We start from the raw sequence: 23819 nt of genomic DNA on the forward strand, positions 1-23819 counted from the left end.
CCGGATGGGTAAAGGTTATTGGAAGCTGAATTCGTCCCTCCTGGAGGAAGCGGAGATAAGACAGTCCTTTGAGGATTTTCTTCAGAGTCAGGTACCTTTACTGGACTTTTGTAGTAGTAAGTCAGAGTGGTGGGAGATATTCAAGAAGCGGGTTGCGGGGTTCTTCCGCCAGCTCTCGAGCCTCAGGTCCCTGAATAGGTACCGCCTGTATCAGGGTCTGAGGAGGAAACTCGAGCTCCTTGTCTCGACTGGAGGTAGCCGGGAGGATATCTCCAGAGTGAAATCCTTGCTGATGGGGTGTCAGTACGATAGGCACGCATCTTTGGTTTTTGAGAGGGATTACGGGAGGTACCGCTCGCCCGACCCTTACAAGAACTGTAAGATGTCAGTGAGTAGTAAAGTGGTCTCAGGACTGATTGATAGTACGGGATCTCTGAATCGGTCCAGATCAGGGATCCTGGAGGTCGTCAGATCCTTCTACTCGCACCTCTTGGGAAGGAAGGATCTAGATTGAGACGGGATGTCGGCTTTCCTGGCTGAAACCAATCCTGAGCCAGGGGTAGACCCCTCTCTTGATGTTTTGGCAGAAGAAATCAGGGAAGAGGAAGTGAGACTGTCGATCGAGGGGCTCGCCCCCAAGAAGTCGCCAGGTCCGGATGGCTTAACATCCGAGTGGTACAGGACCTTTAAGGAGTCTTTAGCTCCCCTCTTGACTGAGATATTCAATGAGTGTCTCTCCTCGGGCACTCTACCAAAGTCAATGAGGAGGTCAGCCCTGATTCTTCTGTCAAAGGGTAAAGATCCTAGCCGGATTGAGAATTGGAGGCCCATAGCTCTTCTCAATACGGACAGGAAGCTTCTGGCTAAGATACTGTTTAATCGGTTGGTGAAGTTTGCACCCCGGCTCCTTTTGGGGGCCAAGCACTGCTCTGTTCCAGGCCGAAGCACCTTAAGTGCTGTCCTCAGTGTCAGGGAGGCAGTGGAGCGGAGTAGTGCGGGTCTCTGGAAGGGGTACATGCTGTCCTTGGATCAGGCCAAAGCATTTGATCAGGTGAACCACGAGTACCTCTGGTCCGTCCTCCTGAGATATGGCTTACCGAGTACTTTTGTGAATTGGCTTGTCACCTTATATGCAGGGGCAGAGAGTTTCCCGTTGGTGAACGGTTGGTCTGGCCTCTCTTTTGAGGTGGGGTCCGGAGTCCGTCAGGGGTGTCCTTTGAGCCCACTGTTATACGTGTTCGCAATCGATCCCTTCGTCCGGAGGGTAGATTGTGGGCCGTTGGCGGGAGTCGGGATGACTCTGGCGGAGCCGGATGTCACCCAGAGAATGGTGGCGTACGCTGATGATGTCACTATTTTCGTCTCCTCACGGGAGGAGGTCGATGTGGTGATGTCAGAGGTGGACCGCTACTCGGAGGCATCCGGGTCCAAGATCAACCGGGATAAGTGTGAAAGTCTCTGGCTGGGAGGGGGAGATCCCACGTTTGATCTCCCGGACACTCTTCCAGGGCTCCAAGAGTCAGCAAAAATTCTGGGCATCACATTCGGCCAGGATGATTATCCCACCAAAAACTGGGACGGTAAGCTCCAGGAGGCCACTCAGAGGGTGAACCAGTGGAAGGGTTGGTCTATGACCCTCAGGGAAAGGGTACACCTGATCAAATCGTACCTGCTCCCCTTGTTTATCTATCTGGGCAGTGTATGTATCTTACCAGAGGCTTACTACACTAGGGTCTACAGCCTGTTTTTCCAACTGTTATGGGGGAACAGGTTGAACCTAGTCAAGAGGGAGGTTACGTACCGCACGAGGAGACTAGGGGGTTTATCTATGGTAAACCCTGTGGTGTTCTTAACGAACACCTTCTTGAAAGCCAACATTGCAAACCTCTGGAAAGAGAGGGCTCCTCCGTGGGTACTCTCCTGCAAGGAGTGGTTTCGGCCTTTCTTCCAGGAATGGGAGACAGGAGGGCAAGTGAAGGACCTCCGTACACCACATGGATATCTTCCGGCTTACGCTACCCCGACTCTGAAGGCGATACGCCGGTGGGGTCTGGGAGTGTGGGAGATCAGGACCCAGTCAAGGCAGTTCCTTGACAAACGGGTTCTGTTGACCCACTTCCAGAAGCCTCTGGCGCTCAGGGACTGCCCAGGTCGGGATCTGAGGGTGGGGTTGTATCTTTTAAACATGAAAAGGATCCCCCAGAAGTTTTGGGACTTGGCCTGGCGCTGCTTTCAGGGGAAGCTATGTGTAAAGGACAACCTGAAGTACAGGAACTCTGATGACCGGGGATGTCCCCGAGAAGAGTGCGGGGACACGCTGGAAAGCATGGACCACTTCCTGCTTCTTTGTCCCTTTAACATAGGGGTCTATAACAGGGTGGGCGCTTCCATCGGCTGGAGTCAACTTGCCGGCCTTGCCTATCCGGAGTGGGCTTATGGGGCATTCAGGTCCCTGGGTGGCCGAGATCGGGGCACTTTATTCTTAGTCAGTTTAGTGGTTAGGTACTACACGTGGAACGAACGGTGCTTAGTGTCGACCCAACAGAAAATCCTCTCCGAGGTGGAGGTATGTAGGAACATCACTGGTGACCTCGGGAAGATCAGGTCTTTGGAGTATGGCAGTCTTGGTACCAGTAGGGCTTCTCTCCAGTGGAGAGGTTTCTCATTTCATGTGCCCTAGGTACTAAACCTTTTGGGTAGAGTACCTTTTATTTTTGGTTAGGGGCAGTGTTATAGGGGTAGAGATAGGGTGAGGGCAGGGTCAGATTTATTGTAGGGATAGAATTAGGGAGAATTGTAGGGGGGAGTTAGGGAAAGAGTATAAAATGATTTATGTATCAGGTCTGCCATCCTTCTCCCTGGTGGTGGGCTGATGCATGTGCACATTAGATTTTTGTTTTGTTTTCAATTTACATGGTATGAAGGGCTTACAGGCAACCAGACTTGGGCCTAAAGGGGTTGTGGTTAAGAGTGTATAAGTTTGTATATAAGTTGGTTGGGAGGAGTGTTAGGTGGGGAGGGTTTATTTGTGGGTGGTGGTTTTGTGGTGTTTTGGGGTCCTGACATGGGTCAGTTAAGGACTGGACTTTGAGAACTGTATGGACTCTGACCCATGTACAGGAGGGGTGGTGTGGGTGAGGGGACAGTTTTAGTGTAGGTGTTTTCCGTTGTTTTCTGTAGTATATTTTTGTGTATTTTCAGTGATTTTTGTATATATTGTGTTTTGTATTTATATTGTTTTATATTATATAGTGTATAGTGGCAGTCGGGCCAGTAGTTAAGTGGTGTCATATGTGTTTATGTGTATATATATGTGTGCGTTTATGTGTATATACATGTGTATGTATATATATATATATATATATGTATGTGTATGCTTGCGTATACATGTTTGTGTATAAAATTTTATATTTTATTTTTTCCTCCTTGGGGGGGCTGCTCCCCTCCGGTGTCTCTGTTCTCCTCGCCTCCGGATTCGCGGTCTCGCTTTTTGGCGGTGTTGTCCTTTTCTTCAGTTCTGGCTTGCTCTTTTTGGGTCCGGTTTCTGGGCCGCACGCGGATCCTCTCTGGTCGTCCTCGGCTCCTTGCCGTGCTGGGCGTGCTTCGCGGGCCTTGCGGGGGCGGTGCGTGGGGCTGGGCTCTTTGGGCCCTCTCTCCGGCCGCGTCTCCGCGCTGCTTTTTCCTTGCCCTTCTTTCACCGGTGGATCTCTGGCTGGGAGGCAGAGTGTTATTTAGTGGCAAGTTGTGCTGACATTTTTTATTATATTTTCTCCCCCTGGGTAAGGGTAATTTTTGAGTTACAGCCAAGTTGTGCTACTTTTATGTTCCTTTTCTTTTGTTTTATAGCCAAGTCGTGTTTTATTTTATGTTTTATATATTTTTATAAGCCAAGTTGGGCTATTTTTATGTTCTTTTTTTGGAATGCGTGTTTGAGTGTGATATTTTGTTTTTTGACATGGGAAAAAAGTAAAAGTATATTTTAGTAAATTTGGGCTGGCCGGTTAGGCAGATTTTGTTTTTGTAATTTTATTTATGTTATGTTTGTTATAGCTGGTTAAGCTTGTTTTTGTTTTATGTTTTGTATCAGATTTGTTTTTCATTTTTATAATAAAAAGAGTTACAGCTCCAGCAGATCTTTATTACTTTTATATGGAAGGATTTGCTTTATCTATATTAGTTATTTACTTATTTTTCTTTAATCCTCACTTTTTCCTATTTTTGGATGACATTTTGGTGGCTTCAGAACCAATTACCAGGTTTCCATAGAGTTCTGGTCTAAACATACAATGGTCCCAACATACAATGGTTCCAACATACAATGGTCCCAACATACAATGGTCTCAACATACAATGGTCGTCCTGGAACCAATTAATATTGTAACTTGAGGGACCGCTGTATTGTTCCTATTCCGCCATGTTGGCGATGTTTGTTGTTACAATTGCAAAACGTAAAGAAATATATAAAAAAGTAATAAGTGGCAGAGAAATGTGATCAGCAGCCGCCGCAGATCTATCACGTGTGTCATGTGACAGGTAATGATCTGCTGCAGGTGCACAGTCTCCACCACGGGAAATAATGGAGTCAAAAGACCTGCACCACTTTACATAAATTCTCCATAATTCTTATTGTCCCTCCACAGACCCAGATGTCACTATAGTATCCTGCCCTTCAGGAGTCTTAGAAAGCTGGGACTGTGAGCTGCACTAAGACTCCTGAAGGGCAGAATGACATCTGATGCTTCTCTTCATATCTCCAATATGGCTGCAACACCAGACAGATATTTTCTTCAGGAGAAAGTTGGGTATTATTTTATGAATATAAAGCTGGGTGGCAGGCAGTATATAAAGCTGGGTGGCGGGCGGTATATAAAGCTGGGTGGCGGGCGGTACATAAAGCTGGGTGGCTGGCGGGCAGTATATAAAGCTGGGTGGCGGGCAGTATATAAAGCTGGGTGGCGGGCCGGTATATAAAGCTGGGTGGCGGGCAGTATATAAAGCTGGATGGCGGGCAGTATATAAAGCTGGGTGGCGGGCAGTATATAAAGCTGGGTGGCGGGCAGTATATAAATCTGGGTGGCGGGCACTATATAAAGCTGGGTGGCGGGCACTATATAAAGCTGGGTGGCGGGCACTATATAAAGCTGGGTGGCGGGCACTATATATAGCTGGGTGGCGGGCGGTGTATAAAGCTGGGTGGCGGGCAGTATATAAAGCTGGGTGGCAGGCAGAATATATAAAGCTGGGTGGCGGGCACTATATAAAGCTGGGTGGCGGGCAGTATATAAAGTTGGGTGGCGGGCAGTATATAAAGCTGGGTGGTGGGCACTATATAAAGCTGGGTGGCGGGCACTATATAAAGCTGGATGGCGGGTAGTATATAAAGCTGGGTGGCGGGCAGTATATAAAGCTGGCTGGCGGCCAGTATATAAAGCTGGGTGGCGGGACCTATATAAAGCTGGGTGGCGGGCAGTATATAAAGCTGGGTGGCGGGCACTATATAAAGCTGGGTGGCGGGCACTATATAAAGCTGGGTGGCGGGCAGTATATAAAGCTGGGTGGCGGGCGGTATATAAAGCTGGGTGGCGGGCACTATATAAAGCTGGGTGGCGGGCACTATTTAAAGCTGGGTGGCGGGCGGTATATAAAGCTGGGTGGCGGGCACTATTTAAAGCGGGGTGGCGGGCACTATATAAAGCTGGGTGGCGGGCACTGTATAAAGCTGGGTGGCGGGCACTGTATAAAGCTGGGCGGCGGGCACTGTATAAAGCTGGGTGGCGGGCAGTATATAAAGCTGGGTGGCGGGCACTGTATAAAGCTGGGCGGCGGGCACTGTATAAAGCTGGGTGGCGGGCAGTATATAAAGCTGGGTGGCGGGCACTGTATAAAGCTGGGCGGCGGGCACTGTATAAAGCTGGGTGGCGGGCAGTATATAAAGCTGGGTGGCGGGCACTATATAAAGCTGGGTGGCGGGCACTATATAAAGCTGGGTGGAGGGCACTATATAAAGCTGGGTGGCGGGCACTATTTAAAGCTGGGTGGCGGGCGGTATATAAAGCTGGGTGGCGGGCACTATATAAAGCTGGGTGGCGGGCACTATTTAAAGCTGGGTGGCGGGCACTATTTAAAGCTGGGTGGCGGGCACTATATAAAGCCGGGTGGCGGGCGGTATATAAAGCTGGGTGGCGGGCACTGTATAAAGCTGGGGGCAGGCAGTATATAAAGCTGGGTGGCGGGCGGTATATAAAGCTGGGTGGCGGGCAGTATATAAAGCTGGGTGGCGGGCACTATATAAAGCTGGGTGGCGGGCACTATATAAAGCTGGGTGGCGGCCAGTATATAAAGCTGGGTGGCGGGCACTATATAAAGCTGGGTGGCGGGCACTATATAAAGCTGGGTGGCGGGCACTATATAAAGCTGGGTGGCCCCTAATGGAGTGGCCCTAGTACTGATGGGGCCCGTCCTCTCCTCCAGTATTACCGGCTGATGGGCTCCGGACTGTAGCTATAGGATTAGGTATCGGGGCCAATACCGGGATCAGGACCCTAATACTGATCACTGATGGCTCCATAGTACGGACACTAGGAGGGAGTGGTAACCATGGTGACTACTCCACCAATAGGAATGAGGGAGAGGAGAGGGGGCGGGGTGTTCTGGGGTTTCGGGCGGAGCCTCATATTGTGTCCGTCTTCTTCTCATTTGTATCTTCACCGTTATTATATCTCTTTATTTATTATAGGAAGAACCAGTGTGAACTATTACATTGTGACAGGAGGAACAAGAGAGGAACAACACAATGTAATAAACCCTCTGCATAGTTACTCACCTCACACCGCGTCTCCTCTTCATTGAGCTCCTCCCCTTCTGGTCACATGTCCGCTACTACTGCTGAGCCCCGCCCACTCCTGTCACATGACCATCCTCACAAGTCCTTCATCCACAATCTCTCCTATCCAGCTGAGCTCCGCCCCCACATGTATTGGTCACATGATTGTGACATCTCACAGGTCCTACACCTCCCCTGCAAGCAGATACAGAGAAGGTCCTGGACGGGCACTTGGTAGTAAGGAGATTACATGAGGAGGAGGTTTGTTACAGTGTGTCACCCCAGTAGTAAGGAGATTATTAGGAGGTTTGTTACATTGTGTTGATGGTTCTCAGATTCCTCCTCTTCTTCAGGACTATCCCCTCCAGCTGACCCAGTTGTCTCCTCTTCTCCTGAATGATCCCCCAAGGATGGACAAGGACAGGAATGAGATGACTAAGAGAATATTACACTTCACCTTGGAGATCCTCCACCTGCTGACCGGAGAGGTGAGGTGACCCATCTACATTTCCACCATTGTTGTCCCCATCTACATTTCCACCATTGTTGTCCCCATCTACATTTCCACCATTGTTGTCCCCATCTACATTTCCACCATTGTTGTCCCCATCTACATTTCCACCATTGTTGTCCCCCATCTACATTTCCACCATTGTTGTCCCCATCTACATTTCCACCATTGTTGTCCCATCTACATTTCCACCATTGTTGTCCCCATCTACATTTCCACCATTGTTGTCCCATCTACATTTCCACCATTGTTGTCCCCATCTACATTTCCACCATTGTTGTCCCCATCTACATTTCCACCATTGTTGTCCCCATCTACATTTCCACCATTGTTGTCCCCATCTACATTTCCACCATTGTTGTCCCATCTACATTTCCACCATTGTTGTCCCATCTACATTTCCACCATTGTTGTCCCATCTACATTTCCACCATTGTTGTCCCCATCTACATTTCCACCATTGTTGTCCCATCTACATTTCCACCATTGTTGTCCCATCTGCATTTCCACCATTGTTGTCCCCATCTACATTTCCACCATTGTTGTCCCCCATCTACATTTCCACCATTGTTGTCCCCCCATCTACATTTCCACCATTGTTGTCCCCATCTACATTTCCACCATTGTTGTCCCCCATCTACATTTCCACCATTGTTGTCCCCATCTACATTTCCACCATTGTTGTCCCCCATCTACATTTCCACCATTGTTGTCCCCATCTACATTTCCACCATTGTTGTCCCCATCTACATTTCCACCATTGTTGTCCCCATCTACATTTCCGCCATTGTTGTCCCCATCTACATTTCCGCCATTGTTGTCCTCCATCTACATTTCCACCATTGTTGTCCCCATCTACATTTCCACCATTGTTGTCCCCCATCTACATTTCCACCATTGTTGTCCCCCATCTACATTTCCACCATTGTTGTCCCCCATCTACATTTCCACCATTGTTGTCCCCCATCTACGTTTCCACCATTGTTGTCCCCCATCTACGTTTCCACCATTGTTGTCCCCCCATCTACGTTTCCACCATTGTTGTCCCCCCATCTACGTTTCCACCATTGTTGTCCCCCCATCTACGTTTCCACCATTGTTGTCTCCCCATCCACGTTTCCACCATTGTTGTCCCCCCATCTACGTTTCCACCATTGTTGTCCCCCCATCTACGTTTCCACCATTGTTGTCCCCCCATCTACATTTCCACCATTGTTTTACCCCATCTTTGTAGCCGCTCTATGTTCTGGATGTCTCTTTGTAGGTGAGGTCTCCAGAACTGACCCCAGTATTCCAGATGTGCTCACTAGAGCTCTATACAGGGGGCACAATCTCCTCTTTGTAGTGAGGGAGGAATACTGGGGTCAGTCCCCTCATTGTCTCTCTCTATACACAGGATTACACCATAGTGAAGAAGACATGGGGGGAGTGTGTGGCCCCCAGCAGCCATCTCCATGAGTCAGGAGGATGGAGCAGGGCCCGGGGCCCCAACATGGAGCCTCCACCTCACTCACTGATACATGAGGAGAAGATCCTAGAACTCATCCACAGGATCACTGAGCTGCTGACTGGAGAGGTGACCCTGCTGGGGCATTATACAGTAATGGAGGGGTCTGGTGATGATTAGAGAGGTGACACTGCTGGGACATTATACAGTAATGGAGGGGTCTGGTGATGACTGGAGAGGTGACACTGCTGGGACATTATACAGTAACGGAGGGGTCTGGTGATGATTAGAGAGGTGACACTGCTGGGACATTATACAGTAATGGAGGGGTCTGGTGATGACTGGAGAGGTGACACTGCTGGGACATTAGACAGTAATGGAGGGGTCTGGTGATGATTAGAGAGGTGACACTGCTGGGACATTATACAGTAATGGGGGGGGGGGGGTTGTGATGACTAGAGAGGTGACCCTACTGGGACATTATACAGTAATGGAGGGGTCTGGTGATGACTGGAGAGGTGACACTGCTGGGACATTATACAGTAATGGAGGAGTCTGGTGATGACTGGACAGGTGACACTGCTGGGACATTATACAGTAATGGACCTGTCTGGTGATGACTGGAGAGGTGACACTGCTGGGACATTATACAATAATGGACGGGTCTGGTGATGACTGGAGAGGTGACACTGCTGGGACATTATACAGTAATGGAGGGGTCTGGTGATGACTAGAGAGGTGACACTGCTGGGTCATTATATAGTAATGGAGGGGTCTGATGACTGGAGAGGTGACACTGCTGGGTCATTATATAGTAATGGAGGGGTCTGGTGATGACTGGAGAGGTGACACTGCTGGGACATTATATAGTAATGGAGGGGTCTGATGACTGGAGAGGTGACACTGCTGGGACATTATACAGTAATGGAGGGGTCTGGTGATGACTAGAGAGGTGACACTGCTGGGACATTATACAGTAATGGAGGGGTCTGATGACTGGAGAGGTGACACTCCTGGGACATTATACAGTAATGGAGGGGTCTGGTGATGACTGGAGAGGTGACACTGCTGGGACATTATACAGTAATGGAGGGGTCTGGTGATGAATGGAGAGGTGACACTGCTGGGACATTATACAGTAATGGAGGGGTCTGGTGATGACTGGAGAGGTGACACTGCTGGGACATTATACAGTAATGGAGGGGTCTGGTGATGAATGGAGAGGTGACCCTGCTCGGACATTATACAGTAATGGAGGGGTCAGGTGATTACTGGAGAGGTGACACTGCTGGGACATTATACAGGAATGGAGGGGTCTTGTGATGATTAGAGAGGTGACACTGCTGGGACATTATACAGGAATGGAGGGGTCTTGTGATGATTAGAGAGGTGACACTGCTGGGACATTATACAGTAATGGAGGGGTCTGGTGATGACTGGAGAGGTGACACTGCTGGGACATTATACAGTAATGGAGGGGTCTGGTGATGAATGGAGAGGTGACACTGCTGGGACATTATACAGTAATGGAGGGGTCTGGTGATGACTGGAGAGGTGACACTGCTGGGACATTATACAGTAATGGAGGGGTCTGGTGATGAATGGAGAGGTGACCCTGCTCGGACATTATACAGTAATGGAGGGGTCAGGTGATTACTGGAGAGGTGACACTGCTGGGACATTATACAGGAATGGAGGGGTCTTGTGATGATTAGAGAGGTGACACTGCTGGGACATTATACAGGAATGGAGGGGTCTTGTGATGATTAGAGAGGTGACACTGCTGGGACATTATACAGTAATGGAGGGGTCTGGTGATGACTGGAGAGGTGACACTGCTGGGACATTATACAGTAATGGAGGGATCTGGTGATGACGGTATCATTGTGTGTCAGGTTCCTATAAGGTGTCAGGATGTGGCGGTCTTTTTTTCTATGGAGGAGTGGGAGTATGTAGAAGGACACAAGGATCTGTACCAGGACATAGTCATGATGGAGGATCACCGGCCCCTCACATCACAAGGTAAGAAGGGACATATATATAGATATCACTCTTACTACCTAGTAACATAGAAATCTATCCAGCAGGTGATGTATTCATTCCCTGTGTGTTCCCTACAGATGGAGTCATTGATAGAATTCGATCCGATAGGTGTCCCCGTCGTCTGTATTCCCAGGACTGTCCAGAGGGAAATGTCCCAGAGAACCATCAGGTAGATGGCATTAAAGTCTCCCCTAAATATGACCATAAAGTGATTGAACCTATGATCATGGCACCATAGGTCCCACCCTAATTACAGGGGAACTCTGTGTGATCTGGGTAGGGACCCCCACGATCTCTTGCTGGGCTCTGCTCATGCAAGAATAAATAAATGTCTATGATTAATAAGATATAACTAATAGACATGTCCACCCATTACTTCTTGGGTCACTTATCCCTTCTAAAAAAAACATTGTGATGGAAAGGAAAGTGAAGTAAAAGGGGGAGGGCGGGGCTTCTTCTAATCTTCCCACAGGTGACTGAGCTGGAGACACCACAGCCCAGTATATAAGGGAAATACTTTTCCCGCCAATGGGCCTCCAGCCAATCAGAATGCTGTTGTTGGGCTGGAGCATCGCTGGGCAGAAGATCGTGGTTACCGGGCAGAATCTGATCCTCCAATCAGAAGCAGGAATCCATCTCTCAGCAGAACAGCTGTTACCGGGCAGAATAACTGAGGAAAACAACCTGTGGAGCTAAAGGAGGGAGAAGGAAATAAGGGGGGGGGGATGTATACTGGGAACTATGGTGCCATGTGCCCCCTGAGTTAATTGAGCTGAATTTCGGGAGTCCCCTTTATTTTGTGTGTTTTTTCTCTTTAGGGTGAAGATCTGATGGATATTAAGGTTGAGGTTAAAGATGAACCAGAAGAGGAGACGGATTTCTGGGCCGATCACCCGTGTATGAGGGAAGTGAAGGAGGAAATGCCAGGAGGTGTTGTCCCAGGTATGTAATAATTCCAGGAGGTGTTACCCCAGGTATGTAATAATTCCAGGAGGTGTTGTCCCAGGTGTGTAATAATTCCAGGAGGTGTTGTCCCAGGTGTGTAATAATTCCAGGAGGTGTTACCCCAGGTATGTAATAATTCCAGGAGGTGTTGTCCCAGGTATGTAATAATTCCAGGAGGTGTTGTCCCAGGTATGTAATAATTCCAGGAGGTGTTACCCCAGGTATGTAATAATTCCAGGAGTAGTTGTCCCAGGTATGTAATAATTCCAGGAGGTGTTACTCCAGGTATGAAATAATTCCAGGAGGTGTTGTCCCAGGTATGTAATAATTCCAGGAGGTGTTGTCCCAGGTATGTAATAATTCCAGGAGGTGTTGTCCCAGGTATGTAATATTTCCAGGAGGTGTTGTCCCGGGTATGTAATATTTCCAGGAGGTGTTGTCCCAGGTATGTAATAATTCCAGGAGGTGTTGTCCCACGTATGTAATATTTCCAGGAGGTGTTGTCCCACGTATGTAATATTTCCAGGAGGTGTTGTCCCAGGTATGTAATATTTCCAGGAGGTGTTGTCCCAGGTATGTAATAATTCCAGGAGGTGTTGTCCCATTTATGTAATAATTCCAGGAGGTGTTGTCCCAGGTATGTAATATTTCCAGGAGGTGTTGTCCCGGGTATGTAATATTTCCAGGAGGTGTTGTCCCAGGTATGTAATAATTCCAGGAGGTGTTGTCCCACGTATGTAATATTTCCAGGAGGTGTTGTCCCAGGTATGTAATAATTCCAGGAGGTGTTGTCCCAGGTATGTAATAATTCCAGGAGGTGTTGTCCCAGGTATGTAATAATTCCAGGAGTAGTTGTCCCAGGTATGTAATAATTCCAGGAGGTGTTGTCCCACGTATGTAATAATTCCAGGAGGTGTTGTCCCAGGTATGTAATAATTCCAGGAGGTGTTGTCCCAGGTATGTAATATTTCCAGGAGGTGTTGTCCCGGGTATGTAATATTTCCAGGAGGTGTTGTCCCAGGTATGTAATAATTCCAGGAGGTGTTGTCCCACGTATGTAATATTTCCAGGAGGTGTTGTCCCAGGTATGTAATATTTCCAGGAGGTGTTGTCCCAGGTATGTAATATTTCCAGGAGGTGTTACCCCAGGTATGTAGTAATGGATTACAGAGGGAATTCGGAGGTGTCTTCAGGGGAGGCTCCACCTTAGATCTACATGACATTAACCCTTCAGGCCCCAGTGATCCCCTGTGTTATGTATAGTCAGGACCTGAGGGAGGTGACTATATAGAGATCCTCTCCAAGGTCATCTATGGGTCCTGTCATGCTCCAGGTAGAACACTATAGCTCCCCCTGGTGGGTCAGATACTAATGTCTCCTCAGGTCCCACAATATATGGAGGTTGTATATACACAGGTTGTATATACACAGTATATGGCCCCACAATATATGGAGGTTGTATATACAGTATATGGCCCCACAATATATGGAGGTTGTATATATACAGTATATGGCCCCGCAATATATGGAGGTTGTATATATACAGTATATGGCCCCGCAATATATGGAGGTTGTATATATATACAGTAAATGGCCCCGCAATATATGGAGGTTGTATATATAAAGTATATGGCCCCATAATATATGGAGGTTGTGTATATACACTATATGGCCCAACAATATATGGAGGTTGTTTATACAGTATATGGCCCCACAATATATGGAGGTTGTATATATACAGTATATGGCCCCACAATATATGGAGGTTGTGTATATATACAGTATATGGTCCCACAATATATGGAGGTTGTATATATACAGTATATGGCCCCACAATATATGGAGGTTGTATATATACAGTATATGGCCCCACAATATAGGGAGGTTGTATGTATACAGTATATGGCCCCACAATATATGGAGGTTGTATATATACAGTATATGGCCCCACAATATATGGAGGTTGTATGTATACAGTATATGGCCCCACAATATAGGGAGGTTGTATATATACAGTACATGGTCCCACAATATAGGGAGGTTGTATATATACAGTATATGGCCCCACAATATATGGAGGTTGTATATATACAGTATATGGCCCCACGATATATGGAGGTTGTATATATACAGTATATGGCCCCACAATATATGGAGGTTGTATATACGGTATATGGCCCCACAATATATGGAGGTTGTGTATATACAGTATATGGCCCCACAATATATAGAGGTTGTATATATATATACAGTATATGGCCCCACAATATATGGAGGTTGTATATATACAGTATATGGCCCCACAATATATGGAGGTTGTATATATACTGTACATGGCCCCACAATATATGGAGGTTGTATATACAGTATATGGCCCCACACTATATGGAGGTTGTATATACAGTATATGGAGGTTGTCTATACAGTATATGTCCTCTCAGTCACCCTAAGTGATAGTAATAGGATCAGGTACACACAGCCGCCTTAGTTCTAGGTGAGAATGTCGCACCCAGCTTTCCCTTTCTCTTGACTAGCATATCTGCTTATAGTAGTGTGACAGTCCTACCTTGTAATGATTACGGAGTCATGAGTCATTGCAGGGTCTGACTGTCACACACAGCTTTTCCAGGCTCACAAATGGTGGATCTGCTTAGTACAGAAACCACGTGACCAGAATTATTATCCCCAACACCATTACAGGGACCATTATGTGAGCTGTGAAGTGTGCCTGTGCATAAAGTGATACCGCAATAAGCAGATATTCTATTCAGGAGCATGGAAAAGCTAGGTTAGATATTCTCTTCACAACTTATATGATAGACCCTGTAAATAACTGGCAGTCATGTTGGTTTCAGTACAAAGTAGATGTCCCATTTAGGAGCCTGGAAAAGCTGGGGGATAGTGTTAAAGGGGTACTCCACTGGCCAGCGTTCGGAAGTAAATGTTCCAAACGCTGTTTTCAAGCTGCGGGGGTCGGCGACGCCCCTTGTGATGTCATGACCACTCCCCCTCATTGCAAGTCTATGGGAGGGGGCGTGATGGCAGTTGACTTGCATTGAGGGGGCGTGACCATGTCACAAGGGGCGTGGCCGACCCCTGCATTCGGAATATTCACTTCCGTACCCTGGCCATTGGAGTACCCCTTTAAAGGTGTTATCCACCATAAGGTGATTTTAGTACTTACCTGCCGGACAGTAATCGACATGATTAGGAAGGATCTGCGCTTGTCTTTGGGCTAAACTACTTTGTTGTGAGATTACTATAATGCTGTGACTATCTTTTTGTGAACTGGCTATTTCCTGTTGGAGTTCCCTGTCTCAAACTACAAGTCACATGATTCTCCTAAACACCAGACCAGTGATGTAATGTCTCGGGCCGCATTGCAACCTGGGTAAATCTGAGGCAACACTCATTTTGTATGCTGTCAAAATTAAACATTGGGGCAAAAATCACATAAGAATTGTGAGAAAACCGTCACACACAGGTACAGACACTATATTATGAATTACACTAACTTTACTGCCCCTGTAGCATGGTAAAAAATTAAAATATAATGGAATAGCCCTTTAATATGCTTGCACCTCTATCACTTTATAACTAAGCAGAGGGCACCTTTCAGAATGTTTGCAAAAGTGGGAGGTGATGGTCAGAAATTCATCGGGAGCTGACGGAGTGGGATTAAGAAAACAGTCCCTGCTCCAGGGGGCAAAAGAGCCAAAAATTGTCCACTGAGCATTGAAGAAACGTCACCTAATCAGATGGGGTGACCCCAAAAAGAAGGGAACTATAAATGGGGGGATCATCTCCTCTCCTCTGTATTCTCTTCTGGGGTCAGGTGACCATCAAAAACGGCAGCAAAACTTCATGTGTGTTTCCAACTTAATATTTTATACATTTCCCATAATCCATTTTTATCCCAACAGAAAATCCCAGTAAGAATTCTGAGGGAAACTTCATGTTATCCCTGAATGATAAAGGAGAATATGAAGATATGATGGAGCGCTCCTCAGGAGAAGACCTCCTTACCCCTAATGTCCATCCAGATCTATCCTATAATAATCCACCTGATCATGAGGCACCTTCTCCTGAACAACCACACATTGTTACCACAAGGACAGAGCAGGAACATGGGAAAGGTTTATATTGTGAGGAATGTGGGAAACAATTTACAAAAAGATCAGACCTTGTTATACACAGAAAAAATCACTCAAGAAAGAAGCTGTATGTGTGTTCAGAATGTGGGAAATCCTGCAAATGCCAATCACAACTTATCATACATGAGAGAATTCATACAGGAGAGAAGCCATATTCATGTTCAGATTGTGGGAAATGTTTTATTAGTAAATCAAGTCTTGAAATACATATCAGAATTCACACAAGAGATAAGCAATATTCATGTTCACAATGTGGGAAATGCTTTACAACTAAATCCCAACTTGTTAGACATGAGAGAATTCACACAGGAGAGAAGCCATATTCGTGTTCAGAATGTGGAAAATGTTTTACAAGTAAATCAAACCTTGTTATACATAAGAGAATTCACACAGGAGAGAAGCCATGTTCATGTTCAGAATGTGGGAAATGTTTTAGAGATATATCCACTCGTATTAGACATGAGCGAATTCACACAGGAGAGAAACCGTATTCATGTTTAGAATGTGAGAAATGTTATACACAAAAATCAGATCTTGTTAAACATGAGAGAACTCACACGGGAGAGAAACCGTATTCATGTTCAGAATGTGGGAAATGTTATACACAAAAATCAGATCTTGTTAAACATGAGAGAATTCACGTAGGAGATAAGTCTCGCCAGTCAAACTTTCCAGTGAGTTGTTGAAGTGTAAAGGATTCTAAGGGAAAATAAATTTTAAGAAAAACTAAATAATAACAAGATTTCAATGAATATAATATGACCATCTCCAAACTTCAATCGTGATTGTCCCTGATCGATATGAAATGGGACCTAAGTCCTACAGAACAGTATCCATGTCTTTGTTCCTATAAGGGGAGTTACTGGATATCTATACACATGCCTTTTATTACCTGAATGTGGGAAATCTCCCAGACCTCACACACATTTGGGGGGCATTCATCATTGTAGGTGTAAGTGAAGCATTTTTCTGGTAATGGCAGCACCCCTGTCCTTGTGCAAGGTACCGCGGGATCGGTCCTCAAGCCTTATTGTATTTTGGACTACAATTAGTATCTGGGGGAGTTGATCTCTATGATCAATTCCTCAAGACATATAATGCCATGGGGAAAACATGGACGTGGTACAAAATAGTTGCGGTCTGCATGGTCCAGGTTGCCATGTACAACTCTTTTGCCAGTACACTGGCAACATGGACATTCCTGCATTTCCAAGAGAAGTTCCAAAGGCCTGTCGTGCTAATTATAAAGCCCAAAAATTAATCCCTATATTCAGTAGTATGATGTTGGACATCTTGTATATGTCGGCCATATTGTGTATACTCTAAGTAAACCCACACTGTATACTGTATAGACAATGTAATGTCTTAGTCTCACTGAAGAGCGTTTTAGTCATTAGCATCAGTTAAAGGGGTACTCCGGCGCTTAGACATCTTATCCGCCACCGTAGAAAAAAGGCGACGGCTCGCCGGGCATTTTCGGCGGGGGAGGCAGATGCCTTACTTGCCTCCGACAACGAATCTGCCAGTGAGGACGAGGAAGATCCTACATTCCTGTGTTCTTCCTGATGTACTGATGATGAGTCCCCTGTAAGGCGGTGGAGATGCCGCCAGGCGAGGCCACGCACCCCCCATGATAGTGACCCAGTGGCTGACACTAGTACAAGCGTCCATGCCGCTCATATTAGGAGTCCGACCCCCCCCAGACAAGTGTACCGGAGCCCCCTTCCGGTAAACCTGTCTGAAGACCCCCAGAGGGTTATCAGCCACGGATTCCGGAGTTTGTTGGCGAATCCGGATTGACACGGTTGGGTTTACTGAATTTGACTTTTTCAGTTATTTATTTCAGTGACCGTTTTGTCAATCACATGGTGGAGCAGACGAATCTGTATGCCCAGCAGTTCATCGCCCACCACCCTGATTCTTTTTTGGCCAGGTGCGCCATTGATGCAGCAGAAATGAGGACATTTGGGGCCTTGTGCTGCATATTGGCCTGGTCAAAAAGCCATGTGTCAGGGAGTACTGGAGCGGGGACGTCCTATACCAGACCCCGCTGTACAGTATGGTCATGACACGGAAGCGGTTCGAGGCCATTCCGAAAAGCCTCCATTGCACTGATAAAGAGGCATGTCCACCCCGAGGTGATCCCGCCTATGACCGGCTTTACAAAGTGAGGCTGGTCATCGATCACTTTGGGATCAAATTTTTGGAGGCCTATGTACCCCTCAGGGAGCTCTCGGTCGATGAGTCTCTTATCAGTTTTAAGGGGAGACTTATCTTCCGCCAGTATATTCCCTCGAAGCTGGCGCGGTATGGCGTGAAGCTCTTAAAACTTTGTGAGAGTACCTCTGGGTACACTCTCAAGTTTAGAGTGTATGAGGGACGAGATTCCCGTATTGAAACCCCAGAATGTCCCCCCACTCTGGGTGTTAGCGGGAAAATCATTTGGGACCTTGTGCACCCATTGCTGGATAAGGGTTACCACCTTTACATGGATAACTTTTATACCAGCATTCATAAGTTCACATCCCTTGCTGCCAGATCCACGTCTGCTTGTGGGACCGTGCGGAAGAACACGGGTATGGTACAAAAAAGTTGCAGTCTACTTGGTACAGGTTGCCATGTACAACGCTTTTGTACTGTCCCAGAACGCTGGCAACACAGGGACATTCCTCCAGTTCCAAGAAGTCCTAAAGGCCTGATCTTTGGCGACCGGGAAAGATCAGGCCGGAGATCCCAAGGAACTGAAGTTATAGGTGCCAGGATCGTCCCAGGCCAACACTTTCCAGGGGAAGTCCCCCACAATGGAAAGAAGGGACAATTCCAGAAAAAAATACAGAGTGTGTAACAGGAGGGGGATTCGGAAGGACAAGACGGGGATACGGAAGGATACCACCACTCAATGTGACACTTGCCCCGATCATCTGGGCCTCTGCATTAAAAACTGCTTCAGGGAGTATCACACTTCCATGCAGTACTACATTTTCCCTATTCAATTACATTTTCCTTAATTTTACCCCAATGTACCAAGTCCAGAGTACATTCCAAGTTTAACCCCATAAAACCACTAAATTGCCCAAAAAACTTTTATAAAAAAAAAACCTGATAAGACCTCTGGGGGTATTTAAATTTAAAAAAAAATGGGTCACTGAACCACTATCATCAAAGACTTTTTTTTGTTGCCTCGAATGCGCAGCTTGCTCTCTCCACCTGAGCGTGTGCGCATTTGAGACAACAGGTTAAGAAGGGCCACACACATCACATTCCCAGAATGATGATTCAGAGCATAAGGTTTGGGGTGGGCATATTTTTAAGTTTTGGCTATGCTCTGGGTCATCATTCTGGGAACATAACCTGTTTTTATGATTTTATGTCCCACTGTACCCCATTTTAGTTATTTAGTGTACCCCATGTAACGCCCCTTGAGGGGGTCCCACTGTTCTGGCTCCATAGGCAGCAATGAGAAGCGCAAGGCCCTGACTGCGCTCGTACTCCTCAGAGTTCGGTGTGCACCCGCAGAGCTGCTAACGTCCAGATATGAGGTATGTCCTTACTCCAAAGAAATGTACTTACAAATTTACAGTGACATTTTCTCCTTTTACCACTTGTGAAAATTAAAAATGTGGGGTAACCCCAGCATTTTAGTGTAAAAAAATCTAATTTTTCCTTTTCACATACCACTTAATGAACATTTATCAAACCCCTGTGGGGGTTTAAGGCTCACTGTACCCCTTCTTACGTGCTTTGAGGGGTATAGTTTTCAAAATAGTATGCCATGTGTTGTTTTTTTGCTGTTTTGGCACCATAGGGGCTTCCTAAATGTGACATGCCCCCCCCCCCCCCCAAAAAAAAAACCATTTCAGCAAAATTTGCAAATGTGACTCCTTCTCTTCTGAGCCCTGTAGTGCACCTGCAGTGCACTTGACGTCCACACATGGGGTATTTCCATACTCAGAAAAGATGGGGTTACACATTTTGAGGGGGCATTTCTCCTATTACCCCTTGTAAAAATGTAAAATTTGTGGAAAAAACTGCATTTTAGTGAAAAAAATAAATACATTTACACATCCAAAGTCGCCAAACACCTGTGGGGTGTTAAGGCTTACTGTAACCCTTGTAACATTCCTTGAGGGGTGTAGTTTCCAAAATAGTATGCCATGAGTTTTTTTTTTTTCTTTGCTCTTCTGGCACCATAGGGGCTTCCTAAATGTGATATGCCCCCCAACCCCCCCCCCCCAACTTCAGCAAAATTAGCAAATGTGACTCCTTTTCTGAGCATTGTAGTGCACCCGCAGTGCACTTGACATCCACACATGGGGTATTTCCATACTCAGAAGAGATGGGGTTACACATTTTGGGGGCATTTTCTCCTATTTCCCCTTGTAAAAATAAAAAAATTGGGGGAAACCAGCATTTTAGTTGAAAAAAAAAATTATTTACTCATCCAACTTTAACGAAAAGTCGTCAAACACCTGTGGGGTATTAAGACTCACTGTACCCCTTGTTACGTTCCTTGAGGGGTGTAGTTTCCAAAATTGTATGCCATTTTTTTTTTTTTTTTGCTGTTCTGGCATTATAGGGGCTTCCTAACTGCGACATGCCACCCAAAAACCATTTCCGCAAAATTTGCTTTCTAAAAGCCAAATGTGACTCTTTCCCGTCTGAGCATTGTAGTGCGCCAGCAGAGCACTTGACATCCACACATGAGGTATTTCCATACTCAGAAGAGATGGGGTTACAAATTTTGGGGGGCATTTTCTTCTATTACCCCTTGTAAAAATGTAAATTTTGGGGGGAAACCAGCATTTTAGTGGGAAAAATAAATCATTTACAAATCCAACTTTAACAAAAAGTCGTCAAACACCTGTGGGGTGTTAAGGCTCACTATACCCCTTGTTACGTTCCTTGAAGAGTGAAGTTTCCAAAATAGTATGCTATGTGTTTTTTGTTTTGTTTTTTGCTGTCCTGGCACCATAGGGGCTTCCTAAATGAGACATGCCCCCCAAAAACCATTTCAGCTAAATTTGCTTTGCAAAAGCCAAATGTGACTCCTTCTCTTCTGAGCATTGTAGTGCGCCCGCAGTGCACTTGACGTCCACATATGGGGTGTTTCCATTCTCAGTAGAGATGGGGTTACTAATTTTGGAAGGCATTTTCTCCTATTACCCCATGTAAAAATGTAAAATTTGGGGTAAAATCAGCATTTTAGTAAAAAAAGAAAAAATCATTTACACATCCAACTTTAACGAAAAGTCGTCAAACAACTGTGGGGTGTTAAGGCTCACTGTACCCCTTGTTATGTTACTTGAGGGGTGTAGTTTCCAAAATAGTATGCCATGTGTTTTTTTTTCCTGTTCTTGCACCATAGGGGCTTCCTATATGCGACATGCCCCCCAAAAACCATTTTAGAAAAACTCACTCTCCAAAATCCCACTGTCACTCCTTCCCTTCTGAGCCCTCTAGTGCACCCACAGAGCACTTGACATCCATATTTGAGGTATTTCCGTTCTCAAGAGAAATTGGGTTACACATTTTAGGAAGATTTCTCTCCTTTTATTCCTTGTAAAAATAAAAAAAACTGGGTCTACAAGAACATGTGAGTGTACAAAATGAAGATTTAGAATTTTCTCCTTCACTTTGCTGCTATTCCTGTGAAACACCTAAAGGGTTAACACACTTACTGAATGTCATTTTGAATACTTTGAGGGGTACAGTTTTTATAATGGGGTATTTCTAATTAGAAAGGCCTTCAAATCTACTTCAAACCTGAACTGGTCCCTGAAAAATTCTGATTTAGAAAATGATGTGAAAAATTGGAAAATTGCTGCTGAACTTTGAAGCCCTCTGGGAACTTTTTTTTTTTATTATTATTTTATGAAATTTTCAGTGTTCTAAACATACACCAAACATAGATGGCTATGTCCAGGTACTGCAGGAACAGAGCCATAATAACAATCAACTAACAACAAACACCACACAGCTTGTAGAAAACCTGGACGATAATATGAGGCAGTGTCACCTCATATCGTGTGTAATGGGTGTACAGTACATTTATCACGTGAGCAGTCAGGATCAAGAGGTAAGTTGTAGTGGCCCCAGTGAATTACCCAAGACCCCCAAAGAGTACCAGTCTGTTGAGCTAAAAGGCTTTACTATATCCTCTATTTCAGCCGAAGTGTAGTGTGCGACAATAAAATCTTGCCATTTGGCAAAATACTTTGCTGTGTTTGTGTTCTTGTGTAGTTCAGTATCAAGCCTATCTATTCCATATAATAGTTTAAGTTGCGATATGACCATGGAAATGGTGGGAACAGAAGGAGAGAGCCAGGCGGCGAAGATAAATCTGAGTGCCACTAAGAGGACAATGTGGACTAACTGGGGTGTCTTGGTGGGGCCTTGGTCGGTCAAGTCAGGGGGTCTAAACTGGTGAAACAGTAGCGCTCTCGGAGTATGCGGCAATGACATTTTCCATTTCTTTTTGATGTACGATATAATCATATGCCAATACCCTTCTGTATGGGGATATGTACAAACCCCATGCCACGTATTTGTCAAAGGGGTAGAACATTTAGAACAGGCAGTAATATGATCGGGGACATCAGGGGAAGGCAGTATGTTAAATCCATATAAGGCCTTATGGGCCAGTTTGTAATAGGTTTCACGCCATCTCTCATTTATAATACACTTACGAACAATGTTTCACCCATTTCAAATACATTCAGAAATGAAATCTCCTGGCACCCATGAGGTCCACGCGGAAAAGACAGAAGAAGGGGCAAATTTCAAGAGTACTCTCCTGAGGGATGGGTATATCTTAGAAATTGACAATTTACGGGGAACCGAACCAATAAGACGGTCTATTTCATGTTCTGTAGCCTCTGCGGACAGATCACGTAAACGACTACTGAAAAAGGAACTAATCTGTTGTATAGGCAGAGTATGAGACTAGGGAAGATCATGTAGGGAGAGTAATGTGGTTGGTGGGAGCCAGCGCTTTTGAATAACATCCATAAAGTGCTTGGCTTTCGTGAGGCCTTTTTCTGACCAGAGATCGATCACCCTAGAAGGAATTCCTTCGGGAAATTCTGGATGTTTCGCCAGTGGTAAGTGTTTGGACAACAGGTAAGGTAGGCCATACAATTTCCTCACTTCTTTCCAGGACACCACTGTATCCCTCAGCAATATAGAGCATTTCACTATGAGGGGGAGTTTAGAGTAGGCAGTATGTAAGAGTACCGCTAGGTTCCACAGGGCGGCTAATTCACTTTCTAAGTCACAGGTAGCATGGAAAAAGGATCCATGTATCCCAGTCAGTAACAAATCGGAAAAGACACGACAAATTGTATCCTCTGATATTGGGAAAATTCAGCCCCCCATCAGGTTTACTAAGCGTCAGTTTGTTCAGTGCGATTCTGGGCCTCCTACCTGCCCATATAAATTTGGTAAATGCTGAGTTAAGGCTCTTCACATCAGTGTGTTTTAACAGGAGGGGCAAGGTTTGCAGGGGATACAGGAGTCGCGCAAAGCTAATCATTTTAATGAGTGCGCATCGCCCCATAAAGTTTAATGGGAGTCTGCCCCATTTACGCAGTTCATCTTTAATCTTGGTGAAAAGGGGAGGGTAGTTTAGGTTATAAATGGTGTCAGGTGTTCTCCCTATTTTGATACCTAGGTAGGTGATAGAAGAATCAGCAATGCGGACTCCCATACCAGAAACCTCAGTGATCCACCTATGACGAAAAGGTCCCAGGGGTAGAAGTTCTGACTTTGATACATTTATCTTATATCCCGAGAATACCCCGAATGTTCCCAGATGATCAAGAATGCGTTCTAAGGAAGCGGTTGGGTCATCAAGGAACAATAAAATGTCATCTGCAAACATGGTCAATTTAACTTCCT

At 45.8% G+C, this 23819-nt stretch overlaps 3 protein-coding genes across 3 annotated transcripts in view; 2 read left to right on the forward strand and 1 right to left on the reverse strand.

The window, feature by feature from the left end:
* Positions 1-23819, reverse strand: part of LOC130306231 (uncharacterized) — an 870792-nt gene that overhangs the window by 549814 nt on the left and 297159 nt on the right. The window lies entirely within an intron of this gene.
* The window catches only part of LOC130277291 (zinc finger protein 345-like), a 304690-nt gene that overhangs the window by 75433 nt on the left and 205438 nt on the right, over positions 1-23819 (forward strand). The gene's annotated exons all lie outside the window — the stretch shown is intronic.
* Positions 7058-16611, forward strand: LOC130284879 (oocyte zinc finger protein XlCOF8.4-like). Its single transcript, XM_056535805.1, has 7 exons — positions 7058-7129; positions 7233-7311; positions 8731-8910; positions 10677-10803; positions 10902-10993; positions 11643-11766; positions 15693-16611. The coding sequence occupies exons 1-7, from the start codon at positions 7074-7076 to the stop codon at positions 16607-16609; spliced, it is 1575 nt and encodes a 524-aa protein (XP_056391780.1). The 5' UTR covers positions 7058-7073; the 3' UTR covers positions 16610-16611.

The sequence above is a fragment of the Hyla sarda genome, chromosome 1 (genome assembly GCF_029499605.1).
Source record: "Hyla sarda isolate aHylSar1 chromosome 1, aHylSar1.hap1, whole genome shotgun sequence".
Taxonomy (NCBI): domain Eukaryota; kingdom Metazoa; phylum Chordata; class Amphibia; order Anura; family Hylidae; genus Hyla; species Hyla sarda.

Coding starts and splice junctions, on each gene's coding strand:
- LOC130284879 (XM_056535805.1), top strand. CDS start 7,074: ATGAGGAGGAGGTTTGTTACAGTGTGTCACCCCAGTAGTAAGGAGATT. Junction 8,911..10,676: donor CTGAGCTGCTGACTGGAGAG/GTGACCCTGCTG, acceptor ATTGTGTGTCAG/GTTCCTATAAGGTGTCAGGA. Junction 10,804..10,901: donor CCGGCCCCTCACATCACAAG/GTAAGAAGGGAC, acceptor TGTTCCCTACAG/ATGGAGTCATTGATAGAATT.